This window comes from Bombina bombina, chromosome 4, assembly GCF_027579735.1.
Source record: "Bombina bombina isolate aBomBom1 chromosome 4, aBomBom1.pri, whole genome shotgun sequence".
NCBI classification, from domain to species: domain Eukaryota; kingdom Metazoa; phylum Chordata; class Amphibia; order Anura; family Bombinatoridae; genus Bombina; species Bombina bombina.
Window position 1 is genome coordinate 226,622,580 of NC_069502.1, and position 24,243 is coordinate 226,646,822.

At 38.2% G+C, this 24,243-nt stretch overlaps 1 protein-coding gene across 1 annotated transcript in view; it reads left to right on the forward strand.

Annotated features, from left to right (window-relative positions):
* The first annotated feature begins 19,368 nt into the window (after window positions 1-19,368).
* LOC128656103 (serotransferrin-B) overlaps window positions 19,369-24,243 on the forward strand; it is a 52,535-nt gene continuing 47,660 nt past the window's right edge. Inside the window, exons 1-2 of the mRNA XM_053709800.1 lie at window positions 19,369-19,509; window positions 21,629-21,792. Of these exons, the coding sequence (XP_053565775.1) occupies window positions 19,467-19,509; window positions 21,629-21,792 (207 nt within the window). The 5' untranslated portion in view covers window positions 19,369-19,466. The remainder of the gene's footprint in view (window positions 19,510-21,628; window positions 21,793-24,243) is intronic.

The window sequence follows — 24,243 nt, forward strand, 5'->3', positions numbered from 1 at the left end:
AGAATCAGAATGGATTTTCAGAATGGATTGCATCTACCCTAGAGGGTTAAATGCTAATTTTGAAATAGTACATCTATTTTGAACACTCCCACTGTTACCCCAAAGGTAGCACTTGTTTCAGATTTATGACTTCCCACCACTAACTCCACCCCAACACCCCGTCATAAGTTATGTATTGTTGGTTTCCAGATCCAAGACCCCCTTAGATGCGTCCTAACAGTCAACTCTAGACATTGTGATTATTAGCGTTATTGACTACCTAGAGACAATATCCATATTGAGTTTATATGCTAGTTCCTTTATGGTTCTTCCCAAGATGTTAGTAATCGTAGTAATTATTATAAGGGATCCAAGACCTCATTTGGATTCCTTCTATTAGCTAATTCCAAAATGTCACCCATATATAAGAATTTGTAGTTATGAAAACAAAATGCACTAGATAAACATTTTTTGATATATATATATTTTTTGCTGTACGCTAAACTCGTCTGTCCCAACAATAATGGTTCCCCTACTCTTTTACCACTAAAAATATATTGAATATACTTGTACAGTCGTAATTATTTTAAGCATGGAATATGTGATTTTAACTTCTGTAAATCCTGGTAGTATATGAGCCTAAAATCAAAATTTTATATTAAAAATCAAAATTTTATATTAAAAATTATCATACTTTAGTAGGACTAGAGACACTCCCACGTTTTAATTCCTTCTCAGTTATTATATTATATATTTTTAATAATCAGAATTCAGATCCAAATACTGCTATGTTTCATTTAAAACAGAGCGTTTCTTTCCCCATAGACTGTTTGATAACATTTCTATAACATTTTTTATTTTTATCACAATTTTTATAACATTTTTCTATTAATTCATTAATATAACCACTAGCCTATAAACTACCTCTTAAATAAGGGGTCGGCGACAAAAATCTACATAGTAGGAATTTTTTAACATAATATCCCTAATAAGATACTATTATTGGGATAAATTGCCCACATTTGCCTGCATATGCCCATTTCAAAGATGGAGCTGGAGGTAATACCGATAAGAACCACATTGTCACTTCCAGCCGCAGCCACTTCCGATCAAACCATGTGACAAAACGTCACTTCCGGTCGCGGCTACATCCGGTTTCGCGAGCGCGAATTTTTTGCCCCCTTTTTCTAGCTTCTTGGCGCCAATTTTATATTTTAACATTATTTAAGGTTAGTTCCAATTGAGCCTCACTATTGTCTTGAAAAAGGCCCCATCACAGGGCCGAAACGCGTTGACATTGGAGAGATTTGTGAGGCTCATATATCACCAGGATCAGCTTATTGGGTGAGTCCATTACCTGTTAGACTCAGTCTCTTTAAGCCCTTTGTTTAGTGCACTTTATATTTTTCCACAGGTTTCCGGAGACCTTTGGACCTAAGAATTATCTTCATCATTTGGCGGTTATTTGGATTAGTTATTCATTGGACTATGGACTTTGCTTTTTAATATTTTTAATTTTGTTGTTCTCCCACTTAATTGGGTTTTATTATTGTCAAAACTTTGTTTTATTATTGTCCTTTTTTGTCATTTCTAGATGCTGGCAGATATTGTATTTTGATATTTAAAGCATTTAGAAATTTGTTTAGGAAACTAACAGCTTTTGATAGTTATAGCATTCAGAAATTTGTTTAGGAAACTAACAGCTTCTGATATAACCAAACCTGGTTCTTAGATAAAACAGCTAAGGACAGCTCTGGTTATCCACCTTGTCTTTCAGATATATATGTAATTCACATTTTATTTTTGATTTTATTCACAGATCATACCGGTATTAGATCGTATTATATATATTTTTTGGGATATATATATTTTTTACATATATTTTTTACATTTTTTGGTATATTTTTTGTACACATTTTTTTGGTACACATTTATTGGTACACATTTATTGGTACATATTTTTTTCACAAGTGAATATATTTGTTTTCTCTTTTTTTTTTTCTCACAAATTTGTGTGTATATTGTACACCCACCTAAGAATTGATATTATCTTTATATTTTAAATCATCATTTTTATGCACTTTTTAGGCTCACACAGAGTCGTTCCAATTGGCTGTAACAAACCAGAATAGTAGTTTTCTTATGCTATCAGCGACCCCTATGTTAAGAATAAAGTAGTGATCAGTGAAGTTATCTGATCAGGTTGTATTAATAAACTGTGATTTTATACTTTAAAACTAGTGTGTGTTATTAAAAGGATATATTTTACTCATTTCTTTTGTTATATTTTTGAACTTAATCGATTCATCCTAATTGGGGATATTGTTTTTAAACTTATTGGATTCATCTAATTGGTGATATTGTTTGATGTAATCTATATATTAAGGTACCTGTAGTTTACTCTAGCCTTTATTGGCGCTCCTATAATTCTTTGTACTGTTAACTCCCCAGGACCTATTAGGGGGTCCTTTATAGTGTAGCAGGTAAACAGATCTAGGCGCTGTTCTGAACTCCATTTCTATTTCTGTTTAAATTGAGTGACAGCAAAAAATGCTAAAAAATCTCTGGTCTTTTGGGCAAGTTTTTCTCTGAAATTCCCAGATGGGATTAAACCCTAATTGTTCTACTAGGTACAGCACTCCTTTTCATTATTAAAATGTATGAAGTCTAAATATAACTGAAATTGTTTATTTCCATAGCATTTTAATGTGTTTTGTTCTGCAAAACTAGCCAGCGATAATCATTTAATTCAGGTTCCAAAAAAGTGCTACATTTTAACCCTTGAGTGCTAATGAAAGCTCAGAGCCATCATTAGCACTCAACTACTTTTTTTACAATCTGGGGGCCCCCATCCGCTCCTACCCATCCGCTCCTACGTCACCGCGCAACTTTATTTAAAATTGTCAATACAAAGTATAGGGAAAGGGGGCATGCTGCTTAGAAACTTATATCTCAGCTACAGACCCCCAAGACTAGGGTTGCCACCCGTCCCTTAAAATACAGAACACTTATAAGTTACACATGCTGCATGGTGTGCAGGGAGGAATATGAATAGTGCTGTCCAGACACACAATACATGTTCCTCCCTGCATACCCTGCAGCATGTGTAACTCATAAGTGTTCAGGAAAACATGGCTGAGGTGGCAACCCTACCCAAGACCCACCATTGGAAAGGTAATCGCCTAACCTTTCCAATGGTATACGTCTTGGGGATCTGGGGAGAAAAATAAAAAAGTTAAAAAAAAATGTTTTTTGAAAATAGTAAAAAACTGAAAAATATTAAATTCAGCTTAGCACTCAAAGGGCTTAAAGTGGTATTTTGCATTACTCAGGACTGCAACACTTCAAGGGGCAGTCTAGTCAAAATGGAGCTTTCATGATTCAGATAAGTAATGCAATTTTAAACAACTTTCCAATTTACTTATATCACACAATTTACTTTGCTCTCTTTGAGCTCTTTGAGCTAAACCTAGGTAGGCTCATATGCTAATTTCTAAACACTTGAAGGCCACCTCTTATCATTTCATTTTGTCAATTTTTCACAGCTAGACATATAGTTCATGTGTGCCTTAGGAACTTGTTTTTTATATGAAGAGGTATTTGTATTATCTGTGATTACGCGTCAGACATTTTCACTGGGTTGGTTCATCTACTCAACACAATGGTGCTATTACAAAATTACAAGTGGTGTGCTATTTTTTCCCCGCTTGTGTGCTATCTGCGCTAATAAAATTGTGTGGCCGCATTATAGCTGGCACTACAAGTTGAAATCCGTATATCACGACTGTGCTAACACCCTCTACACATAGACTTCATTGGAGCTCTACAAAAAAATGATATTGAATATGTTATACAAAAAGTATAAATATAAGGTGCGCCTAAAGTGTATCAGGAAAAATAATGAGAAAAGGCTAATTGGAAATTTTTAAAAGTGTAGGATATATTGTGTATCGTTTCTCTAAATAAATGTGTTAGAACTAGATGATGTGAGAAAGCAAATTGGAATTTTTTTGAGAGTGTAGAATACATTGTGAATCATTTCTCTAAATTGGTATGTTAAAACTAAAAGAAGAAAACTAAAAGAAGGTCAAAATAGACAAATCAATTGTGAACCACTGAATACAAAAAAATGTGTCTTAAAATAGACAATCCCCAAATACAGTGTATTTAGTATAAATATGAGATATCGTTATGTTTAATATAAGCATAAGATATGACAAATAATATATAATGTGAAAAAATAAAAATGAAAAATAAAAATAAAATTAACACAGGCAATAATAACAAAACAATATTAATAACGTTCAACAGATTATTGTACTTGTGATAGAACAAAAACAGTTTGTGATGTTTCAAAGCATAAAGTTCTTGGTCAATCAGAAAGTGGTGAGGCTGCTTCTCTTGAGGCTGACGGTGAATCAGTAAATCTAAAAAACAGAAACACAAAGAGAGCGCTTCATGGTGTGAATAACTCTAAACAAAATATAGCACAGTGCAGTGGTGTCCGGTGGAATGGTACTCACAAGGAAGGTGGCACTTTCGAAAAAAGTGCAGACAGGCAGGCTGACATTTAAACAGCAGTCAGTACACTGAGGATCATTGCGGTAAGGTGTGCAGTGGATCCGGCTATCAGACTGATCTGATGAAATGGCCAGGAGCTAGCGGCCGAGAAACGCGTTATTAGCTCAAATACGGCTACTCAGATTTCACGGAGAGACTCTGTCCTGTTTGGTATCCTATCAGAGGGCCTCTACTCTCGGCACGTCTGCCGCAATTACATCTGCCAGCCTTGGAGTAAAAACCGGAGCTCCGCTGTGAGGACCTGACAACTGCTTTCTGTGAACCACGGCTCTGCGAGAACTGGGATTTCCCCTGTGGGTTCCTGATAGCCGGATCCACTGCACACCTTACCGCACTGATCCTCAGCGTACTGACTGCTGTTTAAATGTCAGCCTGCCTGCCTGCAGTTTTTTGATCGAAAGTGCCACCTTCCTTGTGAGTACCATTCCACCGGACACCACTGCACTGTGCTATATTTTGTTTAGAGTTATTCACACCATGAGGCGCTCTCTTTGTGTTTCTGTTTTAAAAAAAAATTATATTACTTATCAGTCTCACGCTAACCGAACACTGCACTTTCTTAATTGCGCTAAATCTGAAGGTGTTTAAAAATTATCCTGTTTTTCACATATATATATATATTTCTTTATATAACTGATTATTATTTTGTAATAATATTTATGGCAACAAAGTATTTATATGTTCAAATAATTTATATGAACATATAAATACATACAGATATATATAAATAACGATTAGCCGGTAGCCCAGCACTCCGTCCACTCAGGTGTGGTCACTGCCTCGGTGCAATCCTCATGAGAGTATTTAGGAATCCGTAGGTAAAGGAAGGCACTCACAGGGCTTTTATACTTCAGAAAAAATGTTGACGTTTTGCTGCTCTGTTGGGAGTCCGGCTTGTAAGCTGTTGGGAGCGATGCTAGCTGCATTGCAATTATCTAATTTGTCTTGAAGAAGACCCATAATGGGGTCGAAATGTCGACATTTATTCTACTGTTAAACGCATGTGGAAATAAAATATATATATATCCTATATAATAAATGGCCAAGTATGTTTGTCAGATGCAGTCATGCGCATTAGAGACTGCACGTGACAAACATACCTGGTGGTTTGGATCCTGACACTCAGCACTCAGCACAGAGCAAGGCTGAAGCGGAGTGTCAGGGAGCGTGGCCGACGGGAGCGTCGTGATGGGGGCGTGGCCTGGCGAGGGGCGTGGCCAGGTGCAGCAAGGGGCGTGGCTGGATGGGTGTCGCCACGATGGGGTGTGGCCAGGCAGGGTGCCGCGATGGGGGCGTGGCCAGAGAGGCAAAGGCTTTCAATTAAGACAGAGCCAGAGAGGGAGCAGGAGAGGGGGGAGAAGGGCCAAAGAGGGGGGGAGAGAGCCAAAGGGGTGGGGGAGAGAGCCAGAGGGGGGAGAGATAGAGAGCAAAAGAGGGGGGAGAGAGCAAAAGAGGGGGGAGAGAGAGCCAAAGAGGGGGGAGAGAGAGCCAAAGAGGGGGATAGAGTACCAAAGAGGGGGGAGGGAGAGAACAAAAGAGGGGGGAGAGAACAAAAGAGGGGGGAGAGAGAGCAAAAGAAAGGGGGGAGAGAGCCAAAGAGGGGAGAGAGAGAGAGAGAGCAAAAGAGGGGAGAGAGAAAGAGCAAAAGAGGGGAGAGAGAGAGCAAAAGAGGGGAGAGAGAGAGCAAAAGAGAGGGGGGAGAGAAAGCAAAAGAGAGGGGGGAGAGAAAGCAAAAGAGAGGGGGGAGAGAAAGCAAAAGAGAGGGGGGAAGAGAGCAAAAGAGAGGGGAGAGAGAGCAAGGGGTGGGACCGCTGTACTGCAAAAAAGGCCTGTGTACACGGGCTTTAGTACTAGTATATATATATATATATATATATATATATATATATATATATATCAGTGATGTGAGGTGAGGTCAGAGGCCAGTGAGGCACTGGCTATGATACGCCTGAGAAACACATATATGAACCTGACAGAGGCAGCTTAAATTTATGATTAAATTGGCAGGTTGCAGGTCCAATTTACTGCTATTATTACATTTGCTTCATTCGCTTGCTATCCTTTGTTGAAGGAATGCACTACTGGGGGCTAACTAAACACATTACATGAGCCAAAGACAAAAGGCATATAATGACAGCCACCAATCAGCAGGTAGCTCCAAGTAGTATATTGCTTCTATTAAGCCTACATAGGTATGCTTTTCAAAGGACACCAAAAGAAAAAGGAAAATTACATAACAGAAGTAAAATGTTGTTATTATTTATTGTATCTTGTTTAATATTGTATGTTCTATCTGAAACATGAAGTAACATTTTTGTGTTGAATGCTCCTTTAATGTTTTTAAAACAAATTAACATCCTTTTTACTGCAGCTATTCTCCATTAGTCAAACTCCATGCACAATTTGCCTTAGTTGGAGAAGCTAATTTGTGCTTTATTCTTCAGACAATAAGGCTAGCCACTGTCGTGTAGTTAGTATAAAGAGTGTTGCAGCTGTTATTCACTAAAGCCAATTAGAAACATATATGTAGCAGGTTTAGCCTTGAGAAGTCAGCAAGGTGCATTCCATGTTTTGATAATTAGAATTTTTTCAATATTCAGTGCTGAATTACAGGAGAAAGGGGCAAAATAAATAATGAAATATATTGTAAAGTTGTTACATTATTCATAACAAGGAAGGAATTCATTTGACTATAAAAGGTTTCATATTACTTTGCCTTCTGTTGCCCAGAAGAAGAAGATTATTAAAGACACCCACCAACTGACATAACTATATTAATAATTTTTTTTAACAATATGCCCCATTCCCATGTTTATTACATATAACTGGAGATTAGTTTATGTTAACCATCTAAATGCCAGTTTTAAGTGATACCTTATCCAATAGCATGTTATGTGAGCAGAGGAATGATTAGGTAAGCTCCTATTGGTCAATAAAAAGCAGCCCTACATAAATTTGAAGACCAGCACAATATTCAGTCAAGTCTGTAGAATTATAAATATATATACACATACACACACACACAGAGGTCCTAATTATCTTAAAAAATTAAATTTACATATGGAGATGCATACATATTACACAATCTTATTACCCAATAGCATCCTGAACAGCCTTTACATAGAGCTGCACCTTGCTGCAACCCATACAATGATAAGACTGGGAACCCTCAATTATAGCTGAGGAACAATCTGTACAACTTGAGAGGGAGAAAGTTTGTGAGTAAATTGCAGCTTACCTATGCCAAATCTAGCATAGTGACCTTTTCTTACCTTAATTAACTCCGCCACCATTGATCTTATGTCCGTTAGGAACTGATCATTCCCGACATCATTTAAATGCTCCCCGTCTGCACAAAACAGCTCCTCTTTCATGGCCACGATCGATATGTGTTCTAGTACCCTACCCCCTGTCCCTCGTATTACTTTTGCCGCTACCTGGTTGATCTTTCTACGCGATCTATCATCTATATCCTGCCCTCTGCCTATCTGTGTTCCGCCAATGCAATCTGGATATTATATTGGACCACACGACCCGTACCTGCGGCCATGCAACCTTTAGCCAACTGATTACCTCGATTATCTTTTCTTCCAATTCTCTTAACGGGAATGCTCCTATGTCATTTCCACCCAAGTGATTGATTAATACATCCGGGCATCCCCATCTTCTTCTAGCCTTTTGTATCATTCCTATTAATTCATCCAATCTCATACCCCTCTTACCTAACCACCTGATACTCGCTTCCCGATGCGAATAACCTAAATGTGCCCCTTCTCTTGATGCTGCTGCCCTTGCTTTCACCCAATAAAGGTACAAATGACCCACCACCCACACTCGCAATGCTCCAGCTGCAAAAAAACAAACAACAACAATAGATTGTGAACTTAACTTAACATCACATGGCAACCAATTAACTTGGAACTTTAACTATCCAATCTTTATTTATTCACTTTTTACCCTAATATAGGTTTTATATGCTTTCGACTTTCATCTCCCTAGGTTTTTTGTTTTTTTCTTCTGCACTAGTCGCTGCCCCTATCCTGAAAGAATGTGGTGCAAACCTCTGTTGCTCCCATCCTAACCTTTTTACCACTATCTCCATTACTCTTTTGAATTGAAACTTTGTCAATTTGGACCTGTCTATATGTCTCAGGAACAACCTTCCCATCACTTGCTTCCTCCTTATCAGCTCCTTCACCCCATTCACCTGACATGCAATGCCTCCTGTCTTTTTCATAGATATCCACACGCCCTTACCTTCTCTGTTTGTTTTTGACCTCCTTATTAATACCATTATATTATCCTTGTATACTCTGACATCCACTTCCTCCACCCTTTTTTCTTTATCAACCTTGCTTTCTGCTACCAACTCCCCAATCCTCAAAGCGCCCCAAAAGCCATTGAAAAAGCCGTCTTAAACAAAATTGCTTCACACACTTCTCCCAGTACTCCTACCATTTTTTCTAGTCTTTCTTCTATAACTGGCTCCCAATTATCTGCCCTTCTTAGCTCCCCTATCTGCCAAACTTTCATTATTTTTCTTACCACAAATGATTTAGTTAGGTCTTCTTCGCCCAAAAATGATACTCCAGCTAGCGCTATGCCTAACTAACCTTTTTTCATGCCCCCCTTTTTTAGGATCCACAGTCATTCCAAAAAAACTACATCTCTCTTCCTCTAACATACTCAACAAAGCCTCCTTCAATTTTTTGCATGTATTAGCTTCCGCTGGGCCAACCACCATAAATCAACCAAATACTGTATAATTTTTTCTGACCCTGTTCTTACTGCCAATAACCAGTGCAAAACGTACTAAACTTCTCAAAGATGGAACACAACACTGCACAGCTCATTTGAAAACATTTGTCTACATAGAATTCAACGTTAAATATACATCCCATGAGTTTAAAACTTTCTGGATTTAATGGTAACAACCTAAAGACAGATTATATGTCTACTTTTTCCATCAGCGCTCCTTTCCCTTCTTCCATTACCATCTTTTCTGCTGTATAGAATGATTGATACTGGACCGTTGTGTCTGCTTTGTCTAACGCATCATTTACTGACTTTCCTTTGGGATAAGACAGATGATGTATCATCCTAAACTTTCCTTCTTTTTTAGGTACCACACCCAATGGTGACACAATCAGATCCTTAATAAGTTTCTCTTTAAATGGTCCTGCCATCCTACCCAATTTTACCTCTTTTCTTAATTTTTCTTGCAATATTACCACTGTTTTTACTGGTACCACAAATCCGTCACTTAAACCTTTCATCAACAATAACCTGTCCTCTTTTACTGTGTAATTCTCAAGCTCCCTTCTTAATCTATTTACTCTCAACGGTGTTCTGGCCATTCCCAATTGCTCCGCTATTCCCGTTTCCTCCTGGGCCACGAAAAAGCTGTTTATTCACATTGCCATTGTTCCTTCTACAATCTACACCAGTATGAAAACCACCGCAATACCTACATACACACCTACATTTACACCCATTCCCTCTGTCACATCTCCTGTCATTATATGCCCAGCATTCTTTTCCTTCCGGTCTCGCCGGCCTGCCTTGCATTAGAGGTCTCTGTACCTGACTGTCTAATGGCTTAATCAAGCGTGTCCACATATCTAATACCTTAATCCCAAAGTTCTTTCTACCTTTATCCCCCAGCTGCAGAATACCTCTTCTAAACTCCCTGTCGTAATCCTTCCATGAAAATCCCCCACACGTGGTGGTGTAACTACTATTAGGTGAATGTAGCTTAGTATGCCCTTAACCCTGTCTCTATTCTCAGAAATAAAGCATTCCGCATATATCAGAATCCATTTTACCCACTCAGGAAATGACTGCTTTATTTTTCTCCCCTAGATTTCAACGCCACTGCCTCCCTTGTAATGTCAAACACATCTACATATTTGCCTTTCTGTGCTCTTACTACTATTTTTGCCTTTAGATGTGTTGATAATGGTAGAAGTTTTGTCCTGGTCACCTCATCGTCTGCATTAAACTCTCCTTCACTATTCTCCTCCCTCATTGCATCCTCTTTCTCTACTCTTTTACCTTGTTTTGCATTATATCTTTTTTACAAATTTTAAAATTCTCCTATTACCTTCCCCTTGTATTTTGTCATCTTCTGAGACCCCTTATCCATACAATGCATTATTTCCTTAACTTGTTTCAATTGCTTCTTATTCTCTCCCACCTTGCTTTGCATTGCTCCAGCACTTCCGTCTGCTCTCCCCTATTGTTCCCGTCTGAGAACTCTCCATCTACCTCCTCTTCTTGTAATATGGCTTTAGTTATGCCTGCTTTCATCGTATTCTGCAATACAATCCCACATCCATTATCATCTTTGCATCTCATACTTTTATTCCTTTCCTTTACCCTTCTTCCTACATCCCCCTTTTGACCCTCTCTTCCCCCTTCTTGATCTGTATTTTGTCTACCCTTCATCCCCTGTCCTTCCTCCAACATTACATATGTGTTCCCCTCCACATCTCTAATCATTCTAGGATGATCCTTTACCACGTCATCTATTCTATATCTTTTTTGTGGCCTTAAGTCCCTATGCTGCCTGCTATATACCCCTATGCTATTCCTCCTCTCATTTCCATCGCTATCCTCCCTTTTTTGAGGCCTAACATCCATATGTCTCACCCTATCCTTCCCCCTCACTTCATCAGTCCATTCTCTATCTTGCCACTCTCCGCTGCTACCCTCCTTAAGAAAAACGCTTGGCCCGTCTGGACCACAGCCCCTGTCCCTCCTGCAGTTATCAACCTCCCTCCCAGCATTGTATCCCTCTTCCCTTGCATCTGGATGCCTCTCACTATCGCCGCCTACCACATAGACTGCTATAGCTGCACACTGCTACGACGCTGCTATCCTGCGCTGCATATCACTAATCAAAGATAGCCGCTGTGACCTTACGTAGTTGCGTGACCTCACGTAAGAGCCCCGCAATTACATCATTATCACATAACGGCCCCCAAATGGCCGCTCCCCACCGCCTCAGCCTCCTTGTGCAATTCGGGCCTAATTATCCGTGATCCCTGCCCCGGCTCAATATACTGCGATCCCCTACCAAGACTTCTCCTAAACACCTCAGGGACCCTAACGCTACCATTTAAATCAGTGAATAGAGGGGCATCGTTATCGGAACCCACCGGAGCCAATACTCTTCCTGCCACCGTTTTCTCTATCGACCTTTGCGCCTGAGCACCTACCTTGTTACCGGGGTCCTCCACGGCATGTATCAACTGATTGCAATTGTTGCTCCTTGTCCCACCATTTCTACTTTCTTCTTCTCCTTCTCCAATCTCTTTAGCTTCCTTTGGGCCTGCATAGCTCTTGTCCTCCAAATCTTCCTATTTCTCATAGCCATCTTCTTACTCGCAAAAGACGTCCTGCCTGAAATACAATAAAAATATTAGTGTGCCTCACTTCCTGTCTATCTTCCTTATATTACCTCTTATTCTGCACCACCCCTCTTACCTGTTCTATACCTCCCATTCTTCCCCCTCCCTCTTATCCACTCCCCCTTTTTCCTGTCCTCCTGCATACTAATCTCCCCCCTCCTACCACACAATCAGCCCTGTCCAGCATAGGAGACCTAGCCTTAGTGACACTCCAGTCGTATTCTACTCCCTTTGTTTTTTTATTGCTGGACTACTGACACAGGCGGCCCCACCCACTAACTTGCTGAGGTTCCTGCGGTGCAAGAAATACTATCACAAAGGCAGAGGCACCGCACAGCAGATCAGACAGGCTTTGGCTTGAGGTTTTTTCAAGCGTATATGGATGACTTTATGTTATCCTATTATAAGCCACTATGAACTATGCACAGTGCTGCATCCTCTGTGCCCCTGTACCAACCATCATTGCACAAATATGAACGGCACCAGAGGAAATTGCCCCCCAGCCCATTCTGCCTCCCCCTCCTGACGTCCATGGAGGTACCTGCATGGGAATGGACATGGCTCCTGCTCAGAAGCAGACAGCTCATTGCAAGGATTAAAATGCTGCACAGGTTGGGGAGTGTGTGAATAGCCATCATTCCTTGCAATGAGCTGTCTGCTGAGCAGGAGTCCTGTCCATTCCCATGCAGGTACCTCAGCTATGCTTATGTGAGTTCCTTTAAAAAACAGGTGTTTCAAGCTGTGCCACTACCTTCTCCTGCAGTGGTTACGCAGCCCCAGTACCAAGTTGTTTTTAATGTGCAAAGGCACATCCTTTCCTTACCTTGCTTTCAGTTCTTCCGTCCACTCTGAGATTCTTCCTTTGCCGCACTCAGCTGCTCCACCTCTTCCTGATGCACAGACCACTCTAGTCACATTCCTGGTGTGAATGTGACCGGGTAGTGACCCACCCCTCAAGAAGCAGCTATGGGAGCTGCCTCATATGGGGGTTAATGCGGCACACTTAATTTATACTAACCAGCTGGTGGCACTGGTGCTCCCGGAACCTAGCCGCACATGTTACACATTGCACAGTGGAGGAGGCAGACCTAGTCACTGCTTCTCACCATAGATTTACATACAAAAAAAATATATACAAGAAAAAGCTTTTTATTTTTTTATTAACAATTCTGTTCCCATAATGACAGGTGAGGCTCTGCCTCCCCTGCCTCTACTCACTGCACATCCCAGATTTTATATTTTATATACACACACACACACATATATACATACATATATATTGTATATACATATGTATTAGTGATGGGTGAATATTTCACAATATTCAAAAAATTAAATTAATTTTTACACACTCATTCATTTGTTTCGAATTTCGAATGTTTAAACAACATTCTAACATTTGTTTAATGTAAAAGTATTTATAATGCTTTATTTAAATGTAATATTTTATTCAAATTTTCTAATAAATCCATTTGAATTATGCAATATTCAAATTAAAAAAATTAAAATGTATATGTTTGTTATAGTAATTCTAATGCTCTCTTTAAATGTAATATTCTAATTATGCAATATTCGAATATGACATCTTCAAATTTATATACAGTATTTGTAATAGTATTTCTAATGCTTTCTTTAAATGTTATATTCGAATTATGCAATATTCGAAATAGAAGCATTCAAATTGATATATTTGTATCTATTATGTATCAATTTACTAAATTCCTAACCACATGAACTATTTATCTTCTGAATAGTATTTGTTAAATGAATTATTACATTACATTCGAAATTTCGAATGTGGACATTCAATCTAATTATAAACATTCAAATTCGAAAGTGACATTTGAAAACTGTAAAAAGCATTAGGTTATAGAATTTAAGAATATTTGTTCTTATCAACATTCGATTATGTAAATCAGATTTTGACAATAACATTCGTTCTAACATTCTAATTCGAATATAAACACATTCGCCCATTCCTAACAAAAAATATTGTCATTTAGAGCATTTATTTACAGAAAATGACAACTGGTCAAAATAACAATAAAAGATGCAGTGTTTTCAGATCTCAAATAATGCAAAGAAAACAAGTTTATATTCATTTTCAAACAACACAATACTAAAGTTTTAACTTAGCAAAAGTTCAGAAATCAATATTTGGTGGAATAATCCTGATTTTCAATAACAGCTTTCATGCGTATTGGCATCTCCACCACTCTTTCTCATTGTTATTGGGTGACTTTATACCACTCTTGGCACAAATATTCAAGCAGCTTGGCTTTGTTTGATGGTTTTTGACCTTCAATCACATTGCAGAGGTCACTTGATCACATTCCAGAGGTTTTCAAAGAAGTATGAGTCTGGAAATCGGGCTGGCCATGACAGGGTCTTGATCTAGTGGTCTTCCAGCCACACCTTGATTGACTTGGCTGTGTGGCACGGAGCATTGTCCAGCTGGAAAAAACAATCCTCAGATTTGGAAAACATTGCCAGAGCAGAATGACGCAAGTTTTCATCCTTGTACATGGCTTGATTCATGTGTCCTTCACAAAGATAAGTCTGCCGAATTCCAGACTTGCTGAAGCACCCCCAACTCATCATAGATCCTCCACCAAATTTCACAGTGGCTTGTAGGCTGGCCTCTTCAGGTCTTTGTCTAACCATTAGACAAAAAGGTGTTGCGCAAAGCTGAAATTTGGACTTAGCAGCATGAAAACTGTTTGAAAGCCAGGGTTATTCCACCAAATATTTATTTCTGAACTCTTACTAAGCCAAAACTTTAGTATTGTGTTGTTTAACAATGAATATGAACTTTATTTGCATTATTCTAGGTTTGAAAACACTGCATCTTGACCAGTTGTCATTTTCTGCACACAAATGCTCTAAATTACGTTTTTATTTACTAGTTGGGAGAAATGTTGTCAATAGTTTATAGAATAAAACAAATATGTTCATTTTACCTAAACACATACCTATAAATAGTAAAACCAGAGAAACTGATAATTTGTCTGTGGTCTCTTAATTTTTCCCCCCAGAGCTGTGTGTATATATGTGCTTATATTTGTATTTATGTGCTTATACTGTATGTGTATAAATGTATGCATGTGTGCACATACATATTTACACATATAAACACATAAATACACATGTATACACATATATAACCATGTATACATTCACATACAGGGAGTGCAGAATTATTAGGCAAATGAGTATTTTGACCACATCATCCTCTTTATGCATGTTGTCTTACTCCAAGCTGTATAGGCTCGAAAGCCTACTACCAATTAAGCATATTAGGTGATGTGCATCTCTGTAATGAGAAGGGGTGGGGTCTAATGACATCAACACCCTATATCAGGTGTGCATAATTATTAGCCAACTTCCTTTCCTTTGGCAAAATGGGTCAAAAGAAGGACTTGACAGGCTCAGAAAAGTCAAAAATAGTGAGATATCTTGCAGAGGGATGCAGCACTCTTAAAATTGCAAAGCTTCTGAAGCGTGATCATCGAACAATCAAGCGTTTCATTCAAAATAGTCAACAGTGTCGCAAGAAGCGCGTGGAAAAACCAAGGCGCAAAATAACTGCCCATGAACTGAGAAAAGTCAAGCGTGCAGCTGCCAAGATGCCACTTGCCACCAGTTTGGCCATATTTCAGAGCTGCAACATCACTGGAGTGCCCAAAAGCACAAGGTGTGCAATACTCAGAGACATGGCCAAGGTAAGAAAGGCTGAAAGACGACCACCACTGAACAAGACACACAAGCTGAAACGTCAAGACTGATTTTTCTAAGGTTTTATGGACTAATGAAATGAGAGTGAGTCTTGATGGGCCAGATGGATGGGCCCGTGGCTGGATTGGTAAAGGGCAGAGAGCTCCAGTCCGACTCAGACGCCAGCAAGGTGGAGGTGGAGTACTGGTTTGGGCTGGTATCATCAAAGATGAGCTTGAGGGGCCTTTTCGGGTTGAGGATGGAGTCAAGCTCAACTCCCAGTCCTACTGCCAGTTTCTGGAAGACACCTTCTTCAAGCAGTGGTACAGGAAGAAGTCTGCATCCTTCAAGAAAAACATGATTTTCATGCAGGACAATGCTCCATCACACGCGTCCAAGTACTCCACAGCGTGGCTGGCAAGAAAGGGTATAAAAGAAGAAAATCTAATGACATGGCCTCCTTGTTCACCTGATCTGAACCCCATTGAGAACCTGTGGTCCATCATCAAATGTGAGATTTACAAGGAGGGAAAACAGTACACCTCTCTGAACAGTGTCTGGGAGGCTGTGGTTGCTGCTGCACGCAATGTTGATGGTGAACAGATCAAAACACTGACAGAATCCATGGATGGCAGGCTTTTGAGTGCCCTTGCAAAGAAAGGTGGCTATATTGGTCACTGATTTGTTTTTGTTTTGTTTTTGAATGTCAGAAATGTATATTTGTGAATGTTGAGATGTTATATTGGTTTCACTGGTAAAAATAAATAATTGAAATGGGTATATATTTGTTTTTTGTTAAGTTGCCTAATAATTATGCACAGTAATAGTCACCTGCACACACAGATATCCCCCTAAAATAGCTATAACTAAAAACAAACTAAAAACTACTTCCAAAACTATTCAGCTTTGATATTAATGAGTTTTTTGGGTTCATTGAGAACATGGTTGTTGTTCAATAATAAAATTAATCCTCAAAAATACAACTTGCCTAATAATTCTGCACTCCCTGTATACCATAACCCCTTTAACACCTTTTTATAAATATGAAAATTATATATTTTCTTATTAAAACGTGTATATATGAGTGTAATACTTTATTTTTTCTGCTGTACCTACAGATGTCTTTAAAGCTGTTCTCTTATTTTAACCCGATACAAAAGCCAGTTGGTAAAACTCTTCTTCATCTTTATACTGGGGCCATCTTGTAGCTTGCGTATTGTTGCATCCTGTGAGAGAAGTAGTGTGGTTTCACAGATCAGTGATGTTACCGGCTTTTTGATAGCTGTGCCTTGTACTTTGGCTTAGCTTGAACAATAGAAAAAGGAAACTTTAAAGGACCAGTCAACACAGTAGATTTGTATAATCAACAAATGTAAGAAAAAAAGACAATGCAATAGCACTTAGTCTGAACTTCAAATGAATAGTATATATTTTTTCTGACAATTTGAAAAGTTATGTCTTTTTCCACTCCCCTTAGCATGTGACAGCCATCAGCCATTCACAAATGCATACACGTACCATGTGACAGCCATCAGCCATTCACAAATGCATACACGTACCATGTGACAGCCATCAGCCATTCACAAATGCATACACACTTATTCTTGCACATGCTCAGTAGTAGCTGGTGACTCAAAATGTTTAAATATAAAAAGACTGTGCACATTTAGTTAATGTAAGTAAATTGGAAAGTTGTTTAAAATGGCATGCTCTATCTGAACAATGAAAGTTTAATTTTGATTGAGTGTCCCTTTAAGTTAAAGGGACAGTCTACTTGAAAATGTGTACTGTTTAAAAAGATAGATAATCCCTTTATTATCCATTCCCCAGTTCTGCATAACCAACACTGTTATATTAATATACCTTTTACCTTTGTGACTACCTTGTATCTAAGCCTCTGCAGACTACCCCCTTATCTCAGTTCTTTTTACAGACTTGCATTTTAGCCCTGTTATAAAAAACTCCACGGGAGTGAGCACAATGTTATATATATGGCACACATGAACTAGGGCTGTCTAGCTTTAAAAAAACAACAAAAATGCACTGAGATAAGAGGCGACCTTCAAGGGCTTAGAAATCAGCATATGAGCCTACCTAGGTTTAGCTTTCAACAAAGAGTACCAAGGGAACAAAGCAAATTTGATGATAAAAGTAAATTGTAAAGTTGTTTAAAATTGCATGCCCTATCTGAATCATGAAAGTTTAATTTTGACTAGAAATTTTGACTAGACTATCCCTTTAATTTACACAGTTTAACCCCTTGAGTGCTAATGACAGCTCAGAGCCGTCATTAGCACTCAACTACTTTTTTCCAATCTGGGGGCCCCCACCAGCTCCTACCCCGGCGATCGGGCCTGCATAGTGACAGGCATCGCCGGGACTTCCCGTTACGTGCGGTGACGTCACGCGCAATGACGTGATGACGTCACTGCGCAACTTTATTTAAAATTGTCCATACAAAATATAGGGAAAGGGGGCATGCTGCTTAGAAACCTGTATCTCTGGGATCTAAGCAGCTACAGATAATCGCCTAACCTTTCCAATGGTATATTGGGGATCTGGGGGGGAAAATAAAAAAGTTAAAAAAAAAGGGTTTTTTAAAATAGTAAAAAACAGAAAAATATAGAATTCAGCTTAGCACTCAAAGGGTTAAAAGTTATATAATTTTTTTAAAAAGCCTTCAGGAAAATATAGGGCAAAGCAGCCCGCTGCAAAAATGTACAGCTCCTGCTCTGTATTGTGCATGCTAAAGTGAAGTGCACAATATGGCTTGTCAATATAAATGATCTGGGAATGTGCAGTGCTTCTAAAACAAGGTGCAGGAATTTTAAACTCCAAGATGACTGATTGTGAAGAAGCAGAACGAAACTAACGAGCACTTGTAGAGTTAAAATAAGAGAATGGATATGAAGAGAGTTGCAGGCACATGAGGAAAAGCAATAACAAGTAGTAGCCATGTCCCGGACATTTTTCTTTCATGATTAATTTAGAGAATATAATTTTAGACACTCCAATTTACGTCTATTATTTAATTTGCTTCATTCTTCAGATATCCTTTGTTGAAGAAATAGGAATGCACATTGGTGAACCAATCACACGAGGCATCTATATGCAGCCACCAATCAGCAGCTAATGAGCTTATTAAGATAGGTTTTCCAACAAAGGATATCAAGAGAATGAAGCAAACTAGATAATAGAAGGAAATTGGAAAACTGATTAAAATTGAATGCTCTTTCTAAATCATGAAAGAAAAAATTGGGTTCCATGCCCCTTTAACATAAATGGTCAATACTGTGACAGTAATTCATTTAAGTCAAAACAATGCTTTCTATGTCTGACTGGGGTCAGTGCCTCTTGAATACTGAGTTCTTGACTGGGAATTTCCCATTCATTTTAAACAATTAGATGCTAAATGGGAATTTCCCATTCATTTTAAACAATTAGATGCTAAATGGGAATGTCCCTTGCTATTCCCTTTCTTATTTTCATTTCACAGGTGAATGGGTTAATCTTGCTCTACCAAAGCACACTCTAAGCTAACAAGCAGAAATAGTTTTTTTGTGCCAAAAATCCACATGTTTCTGTCTACGGGAATTAAGCAGAGGGAGGGGGTGAAGGATAATGTTGAGAAACTATTCGGTAAACATTCATAGACACAAAATCTGTCCACTCAGCTTGTCCTTTGCTGTATAAAAGGCAGTGAGGGCATTTCACATACGTCCACAAACTGAGAGGAGAAGGTTTGTGGTGGAACTTCTTTGTTTAAAGACCTGAGAAGAAATGGGTCCCACTTTCCAGGTAGCACTATGCCTTGGGATGCTTGGTAAGTGGCAGATATTGTCAGTCAGTTTAATATGAGAAAACAAGGAATCATTTTACATTTTATCAGACAAAAATAATCATCATCATATTAGTAATATTCACTGTATACACTGAGAATATAGAATACCTGTAAGGTTGTAAAACTATGCACATTGTATAGAGGAATTTGTATTAATACAAATCATTCATAGATCTTTTTATGTTATGGAAAATCTAAAAGTTTTTGTACTGGTATTTTGACTAAATACTCCCAGTATTTTTTAAGAGCTTCTTTTGATAAAGTTGTGAAACTAGGGTTCTGACCTAGCTGCTATTTTACCAGCATGATTGGTCATTTTCAGGTTCAAATCAGGTAGACAGTAATGTGTACTAGAATCTATTTTGAACAAATAATCATTTAAAATCAGTTCTAGTACTAATTTGTTCTGCAGGATTAGGCTTTCTGTTTTGGATGTATAAATGTTTTTATGCCTCTAAGAGCAATATTGCATGACAGCTATTCTTTGCTATTGCCCAATTCATCTGCATATTTAATGATAAGCATTTAATGTTACTAAGATCCCACATAGAATTGTGTAACCAATTGCCAGTTTAAATAAAGAATTATAATACAATTGTATCCTATCCTAGTCGGTATATAGTTGACATTGAATTTTTTTTGTATCTCTCACTAATCAGACAGTAACTAATAACTTTAGGTTATGTTGGGGCACAATTTGTAAAAAGCTGTCTTTCTCATGTTCAACTGTCCCCCTGTTTATATGGTATTTTATGAATCTCATTTACTAACCATTCTTCAGTAAGTTACATAAAATAAGTTTAACATAGGAAGTGGAAAGCCTAGACAGACTAGTGATTGTATTTTATCTTATCTTTTTTGCTGAGGCTAAACAATTTATTAGAACACTCAATGGAGATTTTATTAAAAGGGACACAAACCCCAAGTTTTTCCTTTCTCCATTCAGATAGAGCATGCAATTTAAAACATCTTAACAATATTCTTCTATTATCAAATTTGCTTCATTCTCTTGGTATTCTTTGTTGAATTAGCAGTATCACACTATTGTGAGCTAACTAAAAACATTGGTCTAAACAATGACAAGAGGCATACATGTGAAGCAATCAATCAGCAGCTAGCTCCCAGTAGTGCATTCCTGAGCCTACCTAGGTATGCTTTTCAACAAAAGATACAAAGAGAAAAAAGCAAATTAGATTATAAAAGAAGATTGTTTCACATTGCATGCTCTATCTGAATAGTGACAGAAAATGTTGGGTTTCATGTGTCTTTAACACACTCATTTGAGATTTTATTAACACACTGACAGTCACAACCCCTGTAATCCCAAAACTCAAGTCTAAATTGGCTCCTCCAAAGGAAAGTGGTGACTGGAGTTTAACCACTGTGACATAATTGCAGTAGACAAGGTTCTAATATAAATAGAAGCAGGATGCTGCTATAATAAAACGTTCATTTTATTGGATATTGTTAAAACTTGATGCAAACATGCAGTAACAAGTGCTTAAAACAGCTGTTCATGTCATAAACAGGCCAGTCTGACGCGTTTCGGCTGATATGCCTTATTCATAGACTCAATATTCTGAATTCACCTGTGGAGCTAAATAAGCCCCCTCACAATCTCATTGGTTGCCTGTATACATATATAAACTCCCTCCTCCCCTTGGCTTGTCTGTGATTGATTGTGTGTCCTCCCACTTTCTTCATATCCTCCCTGTCAATTCAATTGCAAAAGATATGTGTAGTAATGCTGAAATAGATTCAATTCTCGTATATTTGCGTGCATAAATTGTTGTGTATGTCATCCCATTTAATTAGTCTGTCTAGGTGTGTGTGCACAAGCCGGGGTAGCGCCTTCTGTCCACAAGCTACTAAGGCTGCAAAAATTCAGGTTCTAATATAGTAAGCCAATTTAAAGGTTGCAGAAAACTGTTATTACAAGGTGTTTACTGTCCCTTTAATCTTCTCATGTTTGAGCAATAGGAGTATGCAACTGTTTTTAAGTTTCACTCAAATATTTCAGTTGTTTTCTGGTTTTATAATGGACTTCTGCAAACACTTTATCACAGCAAATGTTCCAATGACATTTTTGTTTTGTTCTTAGCATTGAGCTTTGCACTCCCCAAAACAAGAGAGGTCCGCTGGTGTGTGAAGTCAGAAAGCGAGAATAAGAAGTGCAAAGAGCTTGCTAACCAATGTAAGCATCCGGACATCACACTGAGCTGCGTGAAAAAAGCCAACACTGACGACTGCTTTGTTGCCATTCAAGTAAGGAAAATTACACAAAAAAGGGCATAAAAAGTGACCAATAGTCTAGATTTTAATGAGTACCAACATGGTGCCAAACTTCATAAGAGACCAGGTAGGGATAGGAGAACACACAGGTTACATAATAGGTAACAGAGACCTCAATACACAGGACTGGTGGAAAACATCACCTAGATCAATAATGCCAGTGTATAAGCATATTGTGATAAAGGGACGGTAAAGTAAAAATGAAACAAATGGATCGGATAGGCCATATGACATTTGAAACTCTTTTCCAACTAATTTATCTTGGTATCCTTTGTTAAAGACTAATCCTAGATACGCTCAGGAGCATGCACAAGTCTTTAGCTATTTGGCAGCACTGTTTTGAACAATGTTTATGGCAATGTTATATATAGTTGCAAACACTGTTGCCATAGACTGCTAAAGAGACGTGCACACTCCTAAGCTCCTAACAGCCTACCTAGCAATAGTCTTCAACCAAGGATACCAAGAAAGAAAGCAAATTTGACACTAGAAGTAAATTGGGAAGTTGTTTAAATTGCATACTCAATGTGATTCATGAAAGTTTATATTTGACTTTACTGTCCCTTTTATTGAAAACACTTTACCATTCCCAATCTGTAATAAGACTTCCTCCAGCAGGTTTGTTTGTGTGTTTTTAAACTCAGCCCCATTTAAGGCCACAGTAAACCAGTGTATTGCTATTTTTATAATAATCTCTCATGACGTAGAGAAAAACTTAAAGACAAAAGTGTTGTCAATGATATTAATTTCTATTAGAAAACATTTGTAACAAGGACTTTTACTTGTCTTGATTTATTCATTTAATTCAGCTACCTTACTTCTGTAAAAACACAATTCATTGTTTTTTATAAGGGCATAGCTTTGCTTTTAACACACTTTAATGCATGTTCAGTGCACATTTTATCGAACCAGACAGACTACAATCTTGTTTTTTTTTAAAAAAAAAAATGAATATATTACTCACATGTTCATTTGTTCATGATAGTAATTATTATGGGCCGGATTATGAGTGGAGCGCTATGGTTAGTGTTCTTTACGCTCAAATCCATATTACAAGTGGTGCGCTGTTTACCGCAATTTCGTTTGCATGAAAGAATTTGGCTGGTGGAAATACTTGCACTGAACTATTCTATTAAACCCTAAATTGCCACACCCCCATCACAAAGTAGCCCACTACACTATTAACCCCTAAACCACAACACCCCCATTGCAAAGTAACCCCCTAACATCTAAACCCCCTAACCTAACACCTCCTAAATTACCCTAAAATAGACTAATCTACATTTAAAAAAAAAAAGTAAAAAAACTAACCTTACCTGTAAAAAAAGAAAAAACTAACCTTACTTTATAAAAGAAAAAAAAAGAAAAGAAAAAGAAAAAACCTACCATTACAAAAAACAACAAACAAAATAACAAAAAGAAAAAAAGTGTTATACCTAGTCTAAAACCCCATGAAAAAAACCCACCCAAAATAAAAACCTATACTAACACTAAACTACAGATATAGCTCTTAAAATGGCCTTTTGAGGGACATTGCCCTGAAAAAAAATTCTACAAACCACTACAATTAACCCCCACTCCCACCCCCCAAAAAAAAAGTCTATCTAAAAAAACTACTCTAAAAAAAGTGCTCTGAAAAAGGCATTTGGCTGGACATATAACTATTTTGCTGCCCAGGAAAAAAAATATAAAAAACACCTAAACACACTCCAAATGGAGCTTGATGTCCCTGTTTTCACGCGAGACTTCAGGCTCGCTGGAAACAGCAATTATGAAGCAGCGGTCTAAAGACCCCTGCTCCATAACTGGTCCCCCTGCTCTGAGGCTGCGGATATCAATCTGCCCGATCATATATGATCGGGCTGATTGACACTCCCTGCTAGCAGCTGATTGGTCGCAAATCTGCAGGGGGCGGCATTGCACAAGCAGTTCACAAGAACTGCTTATGCAATGATAAATGCCAACAGCGTATGTTGTTGGCATTTATCGATGTGTGGCAGACATGATATGCTACATTGTATCATGTCCGCTCGCACTTTAATAAATCGGCCCCGATATCTCAAAGATAGTACTCACCAAAGAAGAATCTGTACTCTGGCACTCTATCTTCATCCCATTGGAAATCTTTATTCATCTTCTTTTCTTCCATCCTTGAAGTCCTCTTTATGTGATCACCAGCTGCACAATAAAGTTTGAATGTGAGGTACCCCCTTTATATAGGGATACCCTTGCATTCCTATAGGCTGATTTTCAATTTCAAATATTCCAATAGAATGAAAGCTTTTTCTATTGGCTGATTGGAATTTGAAAAATCAGCTAATAGGAATGCAAGGGTACCCCTATATAAAGGGGGTACCTCGCATCCAAAATTCAGTGTGTGGCTGGTAATCACATTAAGGGGGTTTCGGGGACTGAAGATAAGAA